Below are 17,582 nucleotides of genomic sequence, written 5' to 3'. Positions count from 1 at the left end.
TTCCAAAGAGTCTAGCATACCCTTTATCTAAGTATCTGTATGGCGAACATGCTTACCTCCTTCTATCCTTTGGTTGGAAATCTTATGGATGTGTCCTACCTTCACTGATCTATTTAAAATAACTCTCCACACAGCTCTGTTCTTGCTTGTCTGCTCTGCCTGCTGTTTTCCTTGCCTATGAGCACCTCTCAACGTCTCCCTTTCTGGGCTTTCATATTGTCTACTTTGTGCTCACCTAATGTCTATCTTCCATCATCTGTTCCTGCCCCTTGAAAATGAGTGCTAGGCAATGACCACGATAACAACAAGCCATATTATTGACAGACAGATTCCAAGAGTCCAGCATGACACTTGGCCCATAAAAAGTATTCATTAAAAAGTTATTAATAAATAAATATAATGAAGTTTTTTATTATACTTTAAGTTCTGGAATAAATGTGCAGAATGTGCAGGTTTGTTACAGAGGTATGCACGTGCCATGGTGGTTTGCTGCACCCATCAACCCATCATTTACATTAGGTATTTCTCCTAATGCTATCCCTTCCTTAGCCTCCCACTCCCAACAAGCCCCAGTGTGTGATGTTCCCTTTCCTGTGTCCATGTATTCTCATTGTTCAACTCCCATTTATGCGTGAGAACATGTGGTGTTTGTTTTTCTGTTCTGGTGTTAGCTTGCTGAGAATGATGGATTCCAGCTTCATCCATGTCCCTACAAAGGACATGAACTCATCCTTTTTTATGGCTGCATAGTATTCCATGGTGTGTATGCACCACATTTTCTTTATCCAGTCTATCACTGATGGACATTTGGGTTGGCTCCATCTTCACTATTGCCAACAGTGCTGCAATAAACATATGTGTGCAGGTGTCTTTATAACAGAATGATTTATAGGCCTTTGGGTATATATCCAGTAATGGGATTGCTGGGTCAAATAATATTTATGGTTCTAGATCCTTGAGGAATCGCCACACTGTTTTCCACAATGGTTGAAGTAATTTACACTCCTACTAACAGTGTGAAAGTGTTCCTATCGCTCCACATCTAATCCAACATCTTTTGTTTCCTGACCTTTTAATGATTGCCATTCTAACTGGCGTGAGATGGTATCTCATTGTGGTTTTGATTTGCATTTCTCTGATGACCTGTAATGATGAGCTGCATAAATGTCTTCTTTGGAGAAGTGTCTGTTCGTATCCTTTGCCCACTTTTTGATGGAGTTGTTTGCTTTTTCTTGTAAATTTGCTTAAGTTCTTTGTAGATTTAGGATATTAGCCCTTTGCCAGATGGATAGATTACAAAAATTTTCTCCCATTCTGTAGGTTGACTGTTCACGCTGATGATAGTTTCTTTGGCTGTGCAGAAGCTCTTTAGTTTAACCCGGTTTGTCAGTTTTGGCTTTTGTTGCCATTGCTTTTGGTGTTTTAGTCATGAATTATTTGCCCATGCCTATGTCCTGAATGGTAATGCCTAGGTTTTCTTCTAGAGTTTTTATGGTTTTAGGTCTTACGTTTAAGTCTTTAATCCATCTTGAGTTAATTTTTGTATAAGGTATAAGGAAGGGATTCAGTTTCAGTTTTCTGCATACTGGTACCAAAACAGATATATAGACCAGTGGAACAGAACAGAGGCCTCAGAAATAACACCACACATCAACAGCCATATGCTCTTTGACAAACTTGACAAAAACAAGCAATGGGGAAAGGATTTCCTATTTGATAAATGATGTTGGGAAAACTGGCTAGCCATATGCAGAAAACAGAACTCTTAAGATAGTAGAATATGTGGAAATACAAACGGGGATTTTGGAGCATGATGGTACAACAAATTCCAAGTTGCTGTAGTTTTTAAAACTCTGTACCTTCTACGTATGTCATCCTTTAGATGATATATTCTGTACTGAGATCATCCAACCAAAAACCAATGAATGAATGCCTTACATATTCCTAAATGAACTTTTGAAGAGCTTTTGAAAGACTGACTTCAAACCATGTAGGAAACTAAGATGGAAATTGTGCAGACTTTTCTAATGTTTGTAATACTGTATTTAGGTTCTTTTTCTATTTTCTTTTAAGGAGTACATTTGGAAATTCAAAACAATTGGCAAACCTTCAATTAGTGTATTATATGCAGGAGACTTCTGCATTTTGGGCACCTTCCTAATACGCTTTATCATTTAGTACTTTGACTTGAGTGGTGTTGATTAAACATTTGACCAATAACTATGTTTTCATGAATCTACTGTACAAACTATACAGAGTTTAAGATTTAAGGTACAGCTTCTAAGGTCAACACTGTATATGCATGTATAATTTTTAAAAAAGATTTTGTATATGGAAATTTTCTATTTATATAGATAATATTTTTTACTTTTACATATTGAGAGTATTTAATATACTTTTATATAAATAAAGGCAACTGGTAATTGCTGAAAAAAATAAAAAATAATAAAATTATTTTTATTTTATCATGTCAACTACAGTCAGGTACCAAATAAAGACGACCATTATCTCCATTATTTTTCAACAATATTTTATGAGTTCCAGCAAATACAGACAAATAAAAAATTGAAATTTCTTTTAGAAATATTAAAGAGAGCCCTAAGTTGGAGGGTTGGTGGGGGGACATGCCAGGGAATTTTTTTTTTTTTTGTTTTCTATTCCTACTTTTCTTGGAGTTTTCATTAGGAATTGCTGCTCAATTTGACCAAACATCCTTTCAGAATCTTTCATTGAAGGGAGAAACATGTAAATACACACACACACACACACACACACACACACACACACACATATATATACACACACACACACACATACACACACATATATATGTACAAACACACACAACTTTTTGAGGAAATTAATTATATTCATAATAATTCCTGGATATTTATTCAGTATTTCTCTTTTGTAGTAAAGACCACTTGCTCATAGCAAAATTTCATTTCTCACTTGCTGAATTCCATCTGTATTCAAAATACAGCATTGGTGTATACATTTATATTAATAATTGTCTCTTGTTTATTTTATTTATACTACTATGCCTTTATTTTTAATTTTCATTTAAATTTACTTTAATACAATAGTTTGAAGATACATGATTTCCTACTGGAATAATCTCTTCTTTAAGAATTAGATAAAACTCAGTTTTATCCCTCTGTTCCTGATGCTTTTTCAAAGTAGAAATTTTATCAGTTGCAATGGATCTTGAGCTACTCAGTTGGCCACATAACAATTAAAATATAAAAGAAAATGTTGCTTGAGTTATTGAGGAAATCATCTTGGAATTACAACAAATGCTGAAATAGTATTTCCATAGCCACGTAAACTAGCTAATAATGTATTTTACTTCAATTAAAGTTTACCTCAGAAGGATATGTCTCTTTATACACTTCTATTATATAAAATCTTGTTTTAGTTGAGTCTTTGAAAACAATTAATTATTTTCAGTCATAACCTTAAATATTAAGTCATTACCTTAAATAAATACAATTTTATCAAATGTTTCAATATTCTTATCTAACTGAAATAAGTGACTCTTTTCTATATTGAAATTCAATAATTTATTATTATTGTATTATGATTAGTTTCACTAAGATTTGCTATTTTTGTTAGAGCTGAGAGCTGAAACTGCATTCTTAATTGTAATAAATAATTATCAAAATCAAACATTATTGCATAATTATACATTATTTTAGGCTGAAATTTTAGGAATTCTGAAATTTTAAATTATTCATAGTTCCTTCTTTCATCATATAACCAGATGGACATTCTTGCTGGGACTTTTCATTTTAAACGACATAAAATTTACACTAGAAATGCCTATTGAAATATTCCTATTTCATTTCTATGTATTTATGAAGTATTTTTAAAAATTAAAATGCAGAGAAACATAATAAAATGAATAAATGCATACAATGCCTCCTCAGGAACATCACATTACCTTCCTTGTGCTATTATGTTGACGATAATCTGACTCCCCATCCCTAATGTGATGTATTTCTAGCTTTTCCAGCTCTGTCCTGTATCCTGTGGTTGCAGCAACAAAGATGAGAGCTGATGTGTCTCAATCATGTCAAATTCTTGTTTGTTTGTTTTTTTTCAGTTGTTTCCTCCACATTCCCAATTATATTTGACTTCACATAGTTGATTAATCCACTGCTTCCAAAAGTTATGTGATAAGGTTTTCTTAGATGCAGCTCTATACCCTACTTTCCAGCAGGGAAATTTCTGCTAATACACTTGATTTACTTTCCAGTCCAACAGTACCAGCTCTTGTGAATATTACAGACTCATTTCTTGCTCGAATGCTTCTCTCTTAGGAAGGCCTTATCTCCTGCCCATGGCTAGCAACTGCCATGACCCTGTGAGCAATCTGCAGTTGTGAATGTATATGCCTGCAGGAAACCACAGAAGGGCAGTATGCTCCCTCACCCTGCCACCAGAAGACTTCTCTGTAAACCTGAATGTGCTAGTAGATACACAATGGCAGGAGGACTCCCTAACCCCGGCATGAGAGCTTTTACATTACACTTTCAACCAAAGCTGTCACTCAGTAATACCCATAATAAGCCAACTTCTTATTTTTCCTTCAGTTCATAAACCAGTGCATAAAAAAAAAAAAAAAAAATGATTCATTTATTTGGTTTCCACATATAGTCACTATTTTAGAGTGAACAGTAAAGCATGTTATAGTTTCTGGATTAGCCTATTTTATCTGTAAAGTGACCTGTTTCAATATCAACCCTCAAAGTCATTTTTAAGATCGTTTTCAGATAGGATCCAGAATAAGGAAATAATTTACTTATGTTAAGTGGGATAAGTCGAATGTTAATGTCACATTCTAGGTGACTGTTTTCCATCATTGTTACTAGTGGGCAGAAATACGTCAATCTGACTCTCTTAAGATCAAAGTCTTACTTGATTTCCTGATACCACGTGAGGTCAGTAACTATGATCCTCACAAACTAATCTTCCTGCCCTTGCTGTCTGTGAAGGGAGGTGTGTGCGTGTTTCCTGATGTGTGCTTAAAATATGCATAGAGAAAGCAGCAGTGACTTCTTTTTATCAATTAAAAGCAAGCTCAGCTATGGGCATCCTTGGCTTTATATTCCAGAGTAGCAGCAGCTAGCTAAATTCCTCCTTAGAATCTCATAGAAGTTAGAACGGCCTCCAGGGGAAAACCAGAAAGGGCAAAGAACCAAAAAGCGTTGTATGAACTTTTCTTCTTAATAGATGAATGGAACTTAAGAGTTTTCAGCTCATGAACTGAGTCGTTAGATTTGTAGTGGTTTCAATATTAGATTAAATCCATAAATATCTATTTGAATTTAATTTCTCTTTTCTATTCTTATTGATTGTCACCATTTATCAATCCTCTTGCTTGGGTACTCACCTATAGCAGTTTGAGAGAATAACTGTGCTAATACTTTATCTGATTAAAATTCACAACATTTTATTTGAATTATAAAATGTGAATGAAAGTAAAAAGTACTTTATCTGATCAAAATTCACAACATTTTATTTGAATTATAAAATGTGAATGAAAGTAAAAAGTACTTTATCTGATCAAAATTCACAACATTTTATTTGAATTATAAAATGTGAATGAAAGTAAAAAGGACAACTGGATTTATTGGTAATTTCTGATTTGGCAGGAAGAATTCATTCATTATTATTCAAGATATAGAACTTATATTTTCCAACTTGACAGTATCAGGCTGATATAATATGCATTTAAACCACAGAAGAAAAACTCAAAAAAAAAAAATACTATCTCAATCTTATTCCCTGAAAAGATTAATAATCCTGAATTAATTAAAAATGTGTATTTGTCAAAGACTTAAAATTATGATTACACAGATACTCATAACTGACCTTATAGTTTAAAAACTCATTATCTCTTTAGGGTGAGTTTTTATTATTGTTTAACGTTCTTATATTTTTCACTTATACTTGAAAAAAACTTTAAGATTGAAGCACAAATGTAAAGCTTTCTTCTTTTTTGGACATAGAGTCTCGATCCGTTGCCCAGGCTGGTGTGCAGAGGCCGGATCTCAGCTCACTGTAAGCTCCGCCTCGTGGGTTCACGCCATTCTCCTGCCTCAGCCTTCGGAGTAGCTGGAACTACAGGCGCCTGCCACCTCCCCCGGCTAATTTTTTTTTTTTTTTTGTATTTTAGTAGAGACGGGGTTTCACCGTGTTAGCCAGGATGGTCTTGATCTCCCGACCTCGTGATCTGCCCGTCTCGGCCTCCCAAAGTGCTAGGATTATTTGAGCCACCGCGCCCGGCCTAAATGTAAAGCTTTAAAAGTAAAGCAATTGTCCATTGTCTATTTCGTAGGCAACCATATTTAACCTATACAGGTCATATTTTTCCCATATCTACACCCATATTCACAAATTCCCATATTTATATACTTGTTCAAAATTGATTTTCATACCATTATTTCTTTTTGTTTAATCCTAGATATTATCTATTTTACACTTACTATAGAATATGAGTACTTAGCTATTTTTTCCACTGCATCATGTATTTTAATTTATCAGAAATTCCCAAAATTGTCATATAATATTGATTATATCAATATTTAGAGGTTATAATATAATGTCAATACAAATACAGAAGCCAAGTTCATAAATTCATTCTAAGCCAAAAAAAGTAAAAGAAATAACACTGGAACTTTCAATGATATTGTCCTGAATCTATAGAAAAATAGAGCAGAATTGATATCTTCACAGTACTGTGTCCAGCAATCCATGACATAAAATACCCACCAACACAAGCAAGGTAATAAAACATTCATTTACCCTAACAGTTTAATCCTGCCACTGTATAATCTGTCATTCTGCCTCTTCTCTTCTCCTCAATCCCTGAACAATCGCTAATTTGCTTTGTGGCACTATACATTTGCTTACATTTTCTACAATTTTATGTAAATGTAATCCTGTAGTTGGTAGTATGTTTTCTGGCTTCTTTCACTTAATATAATTATTTTATATTTATTCACCAGGTATCATGTACCCATCACTCATTCATTTTTTCTTATTATTGTAGTCACACTCCATTATAAGGATATACCTCAGTTTGTTTACCCATTTACCTTCTGATGGACATTTGAGTTTTCTAAATTTTCTGATTAAAAATACAGCTGCCATGAATATTCATGAAAAGTATTTATAAGGACATTTACTTTCATTTCTCTTGGATAAATTTCTAAAAATTAATTTACTGGATCATGTAGTAATGGCATGTTTCAATTTTATGAAATTGCTAAATTATTTTCCAAAATCATTGTAACATTTAAAATTTTTATTCTTAGTCTCTGAGCAGTCCAGTTCCTCCAAAACCTTACACACACTTAGTATCTGAGGCATATATAATTTGGACATTTCAGAAGATTTATAGTGGTATCTCATTATAGTTTTAATTTACATTTCCCTAATTATGTTAAGCATATTTTCATGCACTAATTTGCCATCAACATAAGTTCAAGGATGTACCTGCCTAAGATTTTTTCTCATGTTTTATTAAGTCATTTGTATTATTATTGAGTTTTGAGTGTTTTAAAATATATTCCAGGTGTATATTATTTATCAGAAAAAGATTTACAAATATTTCCTCAAAGTTTGTGACTCTCTTAAAAGCATGTTGTGTGAAAAACAATGGTTCAATTTTGATTACTACCAACTTAACAATTTGTGTTTTTACAGGATGTACTTTTGGATTAATAACTACAAAAATAAATCCTGCCTCAATGCCACAATGGTTTTCTCCAAAGTTTACTTCTAGAAGTTTTATAAGCTTAGACTTTATATTCAGGTGATTGATTCACTCTGAAGTAGTATTAGTATGTCATATAAGGTATAGATCAAAGCTCCTTTTCTTTTCTAATGAGGATTTGCAATTGTCCCAGCACAATTTGTTAAAAAGATTTTACTTTCTCGGGAGGCCGAGACGGGCGGATCACGAGGTCAGGAGATCGAGACCATCCTGGCTAACACGGTGAAACCCCATCTCTACTAAAAAATACAAAAACTAGCCGGACGAGGTGGCAGGCGCCTGTAGTCCCAGCTACTCAGGAGGCTGAGGCAGGAGAATGGCGTAAACCCAGGAGGCAGAGCTTGCAGTGAGCTGAGATCCGGCCACTGCACTCCAGCCTGGGCGACAGAGCGAGACTCCGTCTCAAAAAAAAAAAAAAAAAAAAAAAAAAAAAAGATTTTACTTTCTCTACTTCATTGCAACATTGTTGAAAAATAGTTGTTTATTTTTGTTTGCATTTATTTCTGGACACATTTTATATTATATTACATTATATTATATTAATTATATTACATCATATTATATTATTATTTTATTTTATCTATGTTTTTGATAGCACAATGTCTTGATGATTATAGTATTTTTATATCTCTTAAAATCAAACGATGTTGATTTAATAGCTTTGCTTTTATTTTCCAAAGGTGGTTTGGTTATCCTGTATTTTTTAAATTCCCACATAATTTTAATAACAGTTTGTCAATTTTTATTAAAAAATCTGCTGGGATTCCCATATGTCAATTAGGGTAGATAAATATCTAGTTTTGTGACACATATATTTAAATGTTTAAAAATTACTCATAGCAATGTTTTGTATACAGGGCTTTTACTACTTTTGTTAGACTGATACATAAATATTTCATGGTTTTTGGTGATTTTATAAAATTTTAATTAGAAATTCTGATTTTTTTATAAAGAAATATAGTGATTTTATATTTGGTGATTTTACAAAATTTTAATTAGAAATTCTGATTTTTTTATAAAGAAATATAGTGATTTTATATTTATCTTATTTCCTGAAACTCTACTAAAAAGATTAGTTATGATTAGTTCCAGGAGTTTTTTATTTCTTTTCTTTTTTTTTTTTTTTGGTAGATTCTAGTGCACGTTTTTTGTAAGCCATCACGTCATCTGCAGATAGATGCTTTTGTTCCTTCTTTTCAAATATAGATAACTACTTTTTTTCTCTATATTGCCCTGCTTAGTATCTTTATGGAGATGTTGACTTAAAGTAGATAGTGTGGACACTCTTTTATTTTTTCTAAACTGAAGTCATTGAGGCCTTTAATCTTTTACCATTTGGTAATGATATTACCTGTAGGCTTTTTTTTTTTTTTTTTTTTTTTTTTTTTTTACTTTAAGTTCTAGGGTACATGTGCATAACGTGCAGGTTTGTTACATATGTATACTTGTGCCATGTTGGTGTGCTGCACCCATCAACTCGTCAGCACCCATCAATTCATCATTTATATCAGGTATAACTCCCAATGCAATCCCTCCCGCCTTCCCCATCCCCATGATAGGCCCCAGTGTGTGATGTTCCTCTTCCTGAGTCCAAGTGATCTCATTGTTCAGTTCCCACCTATGAGTGAGAACATGCGGTGTTTGGTTTTCTGTTCTTGTGATAGTTTGCTAAGAATGATGGTTTCCAGCTGCATCCATGTCCCTACAAAGGACACAAACTCATCCTTTTTTATGGCTGCATAGTATTCCATGGTGTATATGTGCCACATTTTCTTATGTACCATATGACCCAGCCATCCCACTACTGGGTATATACCCAAAGGATTATAAATCATGCTGCTATAAAGACACATGCACACGTATGTTTATTGCGGCACTATTCACAATAGCAAAGACTTGGAATCAACCCAAATGTCCATCTGTGACAGACCTGTAGGTTTTTTAAATAGCTTTCCCTCTGCCAGTTTGAGGAAGTTCTGTTCTACCATTACTTTGCTTAAAGGGTTCAACAGATACGAATTTTGAATATTGCCAACTGTTATTTGATATTTCAACTTAGGTTTTTATGTGGTTAATTACACCAGTTGATTTTCTAATGTTAAACCAACCTTGTATTCCTGGATTAAACTTCAGGTGATCATGTTGTATTATCTGATTTGCATTAATCATGTTGTATTATTTGATTTGTGAAAACATTTAATAATATTTACATAAGTCCTTTATCTGGCTCCTTTTAAAAGTTTTAAAAGTTTGTTCTTTTTTATCTTTAGTTTGCAAAATTTTAATTATGATGTGTCTTAGTGTAGATTTATTTGGCAGGATCCTTTTGAGGTTTGTTAAGTTTCTTAAATCTGTGGGCTCATATCTGTCATCCAATTTGAGAAATTTTCAGACATTATATGTTTAAATACTCTTTCAGTCCCTCTTCTTTCTCCTCTCTTCTGTGACTCATATGATATGCATTTTATATATTTTGTTACTATTCTTCAGCTTATTTTTTCTTTCTTTCTTTCTTTTCTTTTCTTTTTTCTGTTTTTTGGTCTATATACTCTTTATTGTTAAGATTAGGTGAATTATATTATTCTGTCCTCGTCTTTGTTAATTCTACTCTCTCTCATTCCTACTTTGTTATTGAACTATTCCCAAGTATTTTTAAAATTTATGAAAAAATATTTGTGTAATATATATTTGGATATTATAACATAACTTATTTTTTTACTGAGATTTTATAATTTTTCACGTGTATCAAAAAATCTTGTAATTTCTTATGGCAACATTTTTGTTGATTGCTTCAAAATCCTTGTCAGAGAGTTCCAATATGTGATTTATCTCATTGATATTAGTAGATTACTTCTTCCCTTTAAAATTGTGATTTTTCTGGTTCTCAATATGACATATAATTTTTACTATATCCTGGTCATTTTGTTTATTATATTAGGTGACTCTGCCTCTTACTTGAGATTTATTTTTTTAAGCAGAAATTTACTATTTAGCTCACGGGTTTGTGGACTATGGTTCCACTTACGATATATGTTTTAGAGTCGTTTGGTGCTGCTTTGTTCTGACTGATTTATCTCGTATCAATGGGCACCCACTGTTCCCTGCTGGGATAGTCTGAAGGGATGGAAAAAGCTTTCCCAGGTCAGTGCTGGTTATGGAGGGTTCCTCCCTGCTGTAGAAGAGGTAGGATAATGGGGACTTTGGAGCAGGTCTATCTTTGCTGGTACTCTCTGCTAGGACGGTGTCTCCAGGCGGGGGAGGGTAGTCTCAGGACCTTCACAAAGCGGCCTCTTTCACTGGGCACGTATGAGGAGGTACCCCTGCCAGTGTTCCCGGTTACGCAGTGCCTCTGAGTGGGGCAGAGTATTCTCAGACCCAGGGGGAAGGCTAGCACTTCCGCTGGCTTCCAGTTGTCACCACTCACTGATGTTTGTGGCCTTGCCTGGTATTAGTGGGGCTGTCTTACAATCCAGAGGTAGTATGAGCCTATCTAGCGTGCTGTCTGTTTTAACGATGGGGCGGAGAAAATGCCTGGCCTGTTTGGTGTTCCTCTGTTTGGTGGAGCAGGTAATGTATCTGGTCTCTGTGCTGTCCAGTGCTGTCCTGAGATCCCTAATCAGGTTTTCCTTCTCCTGTCTTTCAGAGTTCTTATTTGGTTGTCTCTTCTGTTTTCTTCAGTGTTTACAGTTGTACTTCTTGGGGAGGAGCAGAGAGAGATGAGCTTGTCCCTTTAAAAAAAATTTTATGTATGTATGTATGTATGTATGTATGTATGTATGTATGTATTGATGGAGTTCCCCTCTTGCTGCCCAGGCTGGAGTGCAGAGGTGCAGTGTCGGCTCACTGCAACCTCTGCCTCCCAGGTTCAAACGATACTCCTGCCTCAGCCTCCCGAGTAGCTGGGATTATAGATGCCTGCCACCAAGACCGACTAATTTTTATTTTTATTTTTTGTATTTTTAGTAGAGAAGGGGGTTTTATCATTTTGGCTAGCCTGGTCTCGAATTGCAGACCTCAGGTGATCCGCCTGCCTCGGTCTTCGAAAGTGTTGGGATTACAGGCGCCAGCCACCACTCCCGGCCATCTGTGCCATCTTGTCAGGACCAGAAGTCATTCTAAATTGGCTTTTAAGTAGCCAATTCTTTAATGATTTGTGGTTGAACAATTTTTCAGTGTATTTAACAAGATATATTTCCATGTTTATTAACTGCTTTTTCACTGATTATTCTTGTCTCCTTATTTTACATGACAGTTTAAAATCATAAATATATTAATATATTTTTCAGGTGTGTTTGGTATAAATAACTCTTCCGCTTCTTTGTTCTTTTAGTTTTTTTGACAATTTTTAAATTTTTACAATGCTTATATTTTTAGATATGATTTTTTGAGAAATTGAAATTATTTTAACTGGAAGAACTAGACTTACTTATTTCATAATTTAAAAAATGTTGAGAGTCATTGATAATAACAGACTTCAACATTATATAACAACTGATGCTATTGATAATAACAGGTTTGCAGGGAAAAGAAAACAATAAGTAGAAGATGTAATGCCAATATTTTTTGCAAGAGGATTAGAGTGAATTGGGTCAATTTGATTTAATCTGAATTAGTACTCTAGTCAACATTGGCAGAATCAGATTTTTATGCTTTTAGAATAATTTTCCCTTTTATCTTAGCCTATTTTATGTTGCATAACGGATGCTCCAAAGCTTATTCAATTTACTGGTGCATAATAGATGTTCAACAATTATTAATATTTACTAATAAATACAGTGTCCTGAACATTATATCTGTCTTTCTGTGGACTTCATAATTCCTCATATTGCCTAATATAGACCATAAATTCAAGAAGACCTCAATAAGTATGAATGGAAGATGCACATTGCAAATAAACAGGGGATCACAGAATGTGACAAGAGGATGCACATTGATAACTCTTACTGCAATGATAAATAATTACCTCCCTCTATCTTTTATAAAATGCTTCTGATCACTAAGGAAAAATGGAAGGTGGAAAAAACAACCAATAATTTAAAGCCTTTGCCATCATATAAAATAAATGTAATGATAGTTTTATTCTTTTTATTTTTTTTTTTTTTTTAGGTTCAGGTTCTTCGGAATGCTGGAGAAGAAGTGACTCTAACAGTGTCATTTTTAAAAAGAGCACCTGCTTTCCTCAAACTCCCATTGAATGAAGATTGTGCATGTAAGCATTTAGAAAGAATAGATAAAAGTGCTCACATCATTATAGTTATGTAATTATTATTTTGACAATAATTGGTAATTTCTTCTTAAAGTTGAGATTTTTTCCTGACTATAAATACCTTTATATTACAAAGTGTTCTACTAACCCTTATGAAAAGAGAACATATTTTTTTCTTCAAGTATAGATTCACCACATTACAGTTTTTTTTTTTCTAACCTACAACTGGAGAAGTATTACTTGTTTTAAAAATAAGCATCATATCAAATATCATGTATGCATTATGCATGTCTATTAAATTTCATCAGAATACTTGGTGAATGTATTTTCTCTAACTAAAAATTACTACTAAGCAAGAATGTGTGCTTAAGTTAATCTGATGAGAGAATATAAGAAAAGCGTTTGCCTTTGTGGGAATGTACTAATTTACCTAGAACTACTTGAAAAGTTATTTGTCAACTTTATTTTCTGGATGCATTTTCTAAAATGAAATGTATATTATCTAATACTTTTGCTGAAAAATTGAAGAATAATATATTTTTCACTGAGACATAATTTGTATGCAATAAAATGCAAATATCTTGCACAGTTGGATCAGTTCTGAAAAGGCACACATTTGCTTAATCCACTTCCTGCAATCATAAAACTGTTCCCAGTAAATAACAGCCCAGAAATGACTACTCACTTACACTCTCTTCTTCATACATTATTTTACTTCTTCTAGAACTTTATAGAATGGAATTCTACTTGATTTATTTTTTATTCTGGTTTCTTTCTTTATGAATAATTTCCTTCAGATTCACTTATGCTACATATTTCTTAGTTTGTTCATTTATATTGCTGTTTATTATTCCATTGTATGAATGTATTACATTTATTAATGTATCTTTATGTTGAAGATACCAGCACTGTTTCCAGTATTTTGCTATAATAAACAAAGCTGCTGGAAACATTATTTTATTTAACTTTTATTTTAAGTTCAGAGGTACAAGTGCAGGGTTGTTACATAGGTAAACTTGTGTCATGGGGGTTCGTTGTACACAAACCAGTTATTAAGCTTAATGCCCATTAGTTACTTATCCTGATCCTGTCCCTCCTCCAACCCTACATCCCACCAAAAGACCACAGTGTGTGTGGTTCCCCTCTATTCGTCTATGTGTTCTCGTCATATTGCTCTCACTTATAAGTGAGAATGCGAAGTATTTGATTTTCTGTTCCTGTGTTAGTTTGCTAAGGATAATGGCCTCCAGCTCCATCCATTCATGTCCCTGCAGTGCACATGATCTCTTTCTTTTATTATGGTGGCATAGTATTCCATGGTGTATATGTACATTTTTGTTATCCATTCTATCACTGAAGGGCATTTAGGTTGATTCCATGTCTTTACTATTGTGAATAGTGCTGCAATGAACATACGCATGCATGTGTCTTTATAATAGAATGATTTATATATTTCAAATATATACCATTTGACCCAGCAATCCCATCACTGGAAGCTTCTTGTATAAGGGTTTTGGCAGTTTTGTAATTTTATTTTAGTACAATAAATACCTAAGAATGGAATTGCTGAGTGACTATATAGATGTATAATTAACTTGTTAATAAAATGCCAAATTTAGAGGGTTGCAGTGGCCCATGTCTGTAATCCCAACATTTTGAGAAGCCGAGGCTGGCAGATCACCTAAGCTCAGCAGCTCAAGACCAACCTGAACAACATGTCAAAATGCCGTCTCTACCAAAAAAAAAAAATATCCAGGCATGGTGGCTTGTGCCTGTGTTTCCAGCTACTTGGGAGGCTGAGGTGGGAGGATGGCTTGAGCCTGGTAGGGTGAGGATGCAGTGAACTGAGATCATGCCACTGTACTCCAGCCTGGGTGACAGAGTGAGACCTGGTTTCAAAAATAAATAAATAAATATAAATAAATTGCGAAATTTATTTCCAAAGTGAGCATACTTTTTATTGTGGGAAATAACACATAACGTAAAATTTACCATCTTTACCATTTTAAGTGTTGAGAAGAGTAGTCTTAAGTCTATGTACATTAGTGTGTAACATATCTCTAGAAACTTTTGATATTGCAAAATGGAAATTCTATACCCCTTAAACAGTTCCCTATTTTCCCCAGACTCAACTCCTGGCAAACACCATTGTACTTTATGTTTATAAGAATTTGACCACTTTAGTCACCTTGTGCACTTGGAATAATCCAGTATTGTTCTTTCTGTGATTAGCTTATTTCACTTAGCATAATGTCCTTAAGACTCATCTATGTTGTAGAATATGACAAAATTTCATTCCTATTTGAGATTGAATAACATTCCTTTGTATGCATATACCACATTTTCTTTATTCAACCTTTATTCAAACCTTGAACAGTGAGCATTTAGGTTGGTTATTCTTTGTTATTGTGAATAATGCTGCAATGAACATGAGTGTACAAATATCTTTCACATCTCTGCTTTCAGTTATTTTGGATATACACTCAGAAGTGGGATTCCTGGATCATATGGTAATTCTATTTTTAGTTTTTTGAAGAATGACCATACCGTTTTCCATAGCAGCTACATCATTTTACACTAAGTAACAGAGGCAAAGTTTCCAATTTCTGCATATCCTCACCAGCACTTCTTATTTTCTGTTTTTTACTTCGTTTTGTTCTGGTTTTGATAGTGGCCATTCTAATGGTTGTCAGGTGATAACTCACTGTGGTTTTGATTTGAATTTCCCTGATAATCGGTAATGTTAAGCTTCTTTTCACATATTTATTGGCCATTTGCATATTTTCTTTGAAGACAAGTCTATTCAAGTCTTCTATTCAGTTTTAAATCTGGTTATTTGTTTTGCTGTTGTTGAGTTGTAAGAATTCTTCAGATACTCTGGCTATTAACGTATTATCAGACATATGGTTTGAAAATATTTGTTCCCATTTCAAAGGTTGCTGTTTCACTCTGTTGATCATTTTATTTATTTTACAAAAATTTTAATTCTTCTGTAGTCAAGTCTATTTTTTGCTTCTAATGCCTGTGTTTTTGGTGTCCTATTCAGGAAATAATTGCCAAATCCAGAGTCGTAAAGAGTTTTCTCTAAGTTTTCTGCTAAGATTTTTTACAGTTCAAGTCTAATGTTTAGGTATTTAATTTGTTTTGAGTCAATTTCTATACCTAGTATCAGGTAAGTGCCCAACATTCTTTTGCATGAGGATATTCAGTTTTCCCAATACAATTAATTGAAGAGAAGACTATTCTTTACCTATTGTATAACCTTAACAAGTTTGTTTAAAATAATTTCATCACATATTGAGGGTTAGTTTTAGGATTATTCTGTTCCATTGTTCTGTGTGTCCGAATTAATGCCAGTACCACATTGCTTTGATTACTGCAGCTTTGTAGTATATCTTGAGTTCAGAAAGTATAAAGCCCCAGCTCTGTTTTTCTTTCTCAAGAATTTTTTGACTATTCAGAATTAGTTGAGGTTCCATATGAATTTTAGGATAGTTTTTCTATTTCTGCAAAATAATACCATTGAGATTTTGATAAGGATTGCATTGAAGCTCTAGATTGCATTGCTTAGTATGGACATTTTAACAGCATTAATTCTTCCAATACATTACCATGGGATGCTTTTCCATTTATTTGTTTCATCGTTAATTTCTCAATGATGTTTTCTAGTTTTCAGTGTAAAGACTTTTAACTTTTTGGGTTAGATTATTCTTAATTATTCTTTTTGATGTTATTATAAATAAAATTGTTTTCCTTTTTTATTGTTAATGAATAGAAACAACTGATTTTTTATGTTGTCTATTCTACAACTTCCTTAAACTTGTTTATTAGTTTTAACATTTTTTTGTGTGTTTAAACTTTAGAGTTTTCTACACACAAGCTCATATCTGCAAACAAAGATAATTTTACTTCTTCTTTTGAATTTGGGTGACTTTTATTTCTGAGTCTTGCCTAATTGCTTCTGGCTATAACTTTTGGTTGCATGTTAAACAGAAGACTTGAGAGTGGTCATCCTTGCCTTATTCCTAATCTTAGAGGAAAAGCTTTCAGTTTTCCATCATTCAGTATAGTGTTAGCTGTGGGCTTTTTATATATGAATTACCTTTATTATGTTGAGGTAATTTCCTTCTGTTCCTAGTTTGTAAAATGTATTATATTTTAAATTGTGAAAACATATTGAATTTGGCAAATGCTTTTTTCTTCATCAATTGAGGTGACTATGTGGGATTTTTTTTCTACCATTCTGTTACTGTGGTGTGTTAATTACATGGATAGATTTTTTTTTCATGTTGAACCATCCTTGTATTTCAGGAATAAGTCATAATTGATCATGGTGTATAATCTTTTAAATTGGTAATTGAATTCAGTTTTATAGTATCTTTTTGAGAACTTTTGCATTCATGTTCATCAGGAGTACTGGCTTGTAGTTTTATTTTTTTGTAGTATCTTTGTCTGGTTTTCATATCTGGGTAATGCTCTCCTCAATTTGGAAACTGATTTCCCCTCATCAAATTTTTTTGAAAGAGTATGAGAAGGATCAGTGCTAATTCTTCTTTAAATGCTTGGTAAAGCTCTACAGGAAAACCATCTGGT

General features: G+C 33.3%; 1 protein-coding gene across 4 annotated transcripts in view; it reads left to right on the top strand.

Moving 5' to 3' along the window:
• The window catches only part of SNTG1 (syntrophin gamma 1), a 929,093-nt gene that overhangs the window by 615,232 nt on the left and 296,279 nt on the right, over positions 1-17,582 (top strand). For all 4 annotated transcript variants that reach the window (XM_030938149.1, XM_030938152.1, XM_030938151.1 and 1 more), the window contains one exon: positions 12,890-12,992. In XM_030938149.1, coding sequence (XP_030794009.1) covers positions 12,890-12,992 — 103 coding nt within the window. The remainder of the gene's footprint in view (positions 1-12,889; positions 12,993-17,582) is intronic.

This window comes from Rhinopithecus roxellana, chromosome 9 (assembly GCF_007565055.1).
Source record: "Rhinopithecus roxellana isolate Shanxi Qingling chromosome 9, ASM756505v1, whole genome shotgun sequence".
In the NCBI taxonomy this organism is placed as follows: domain Eukaryota; kingdom Metazoa; phylum Chordata; class Mammalia; order Primates; family Cercopithecidae; genus Rhinopithecus; species Rhinopithecus roxellana.
Note: the sequence above shows the minus strand (reverse complement) of the source record. Positions and strands in the feature narration are given on the sequence as shown.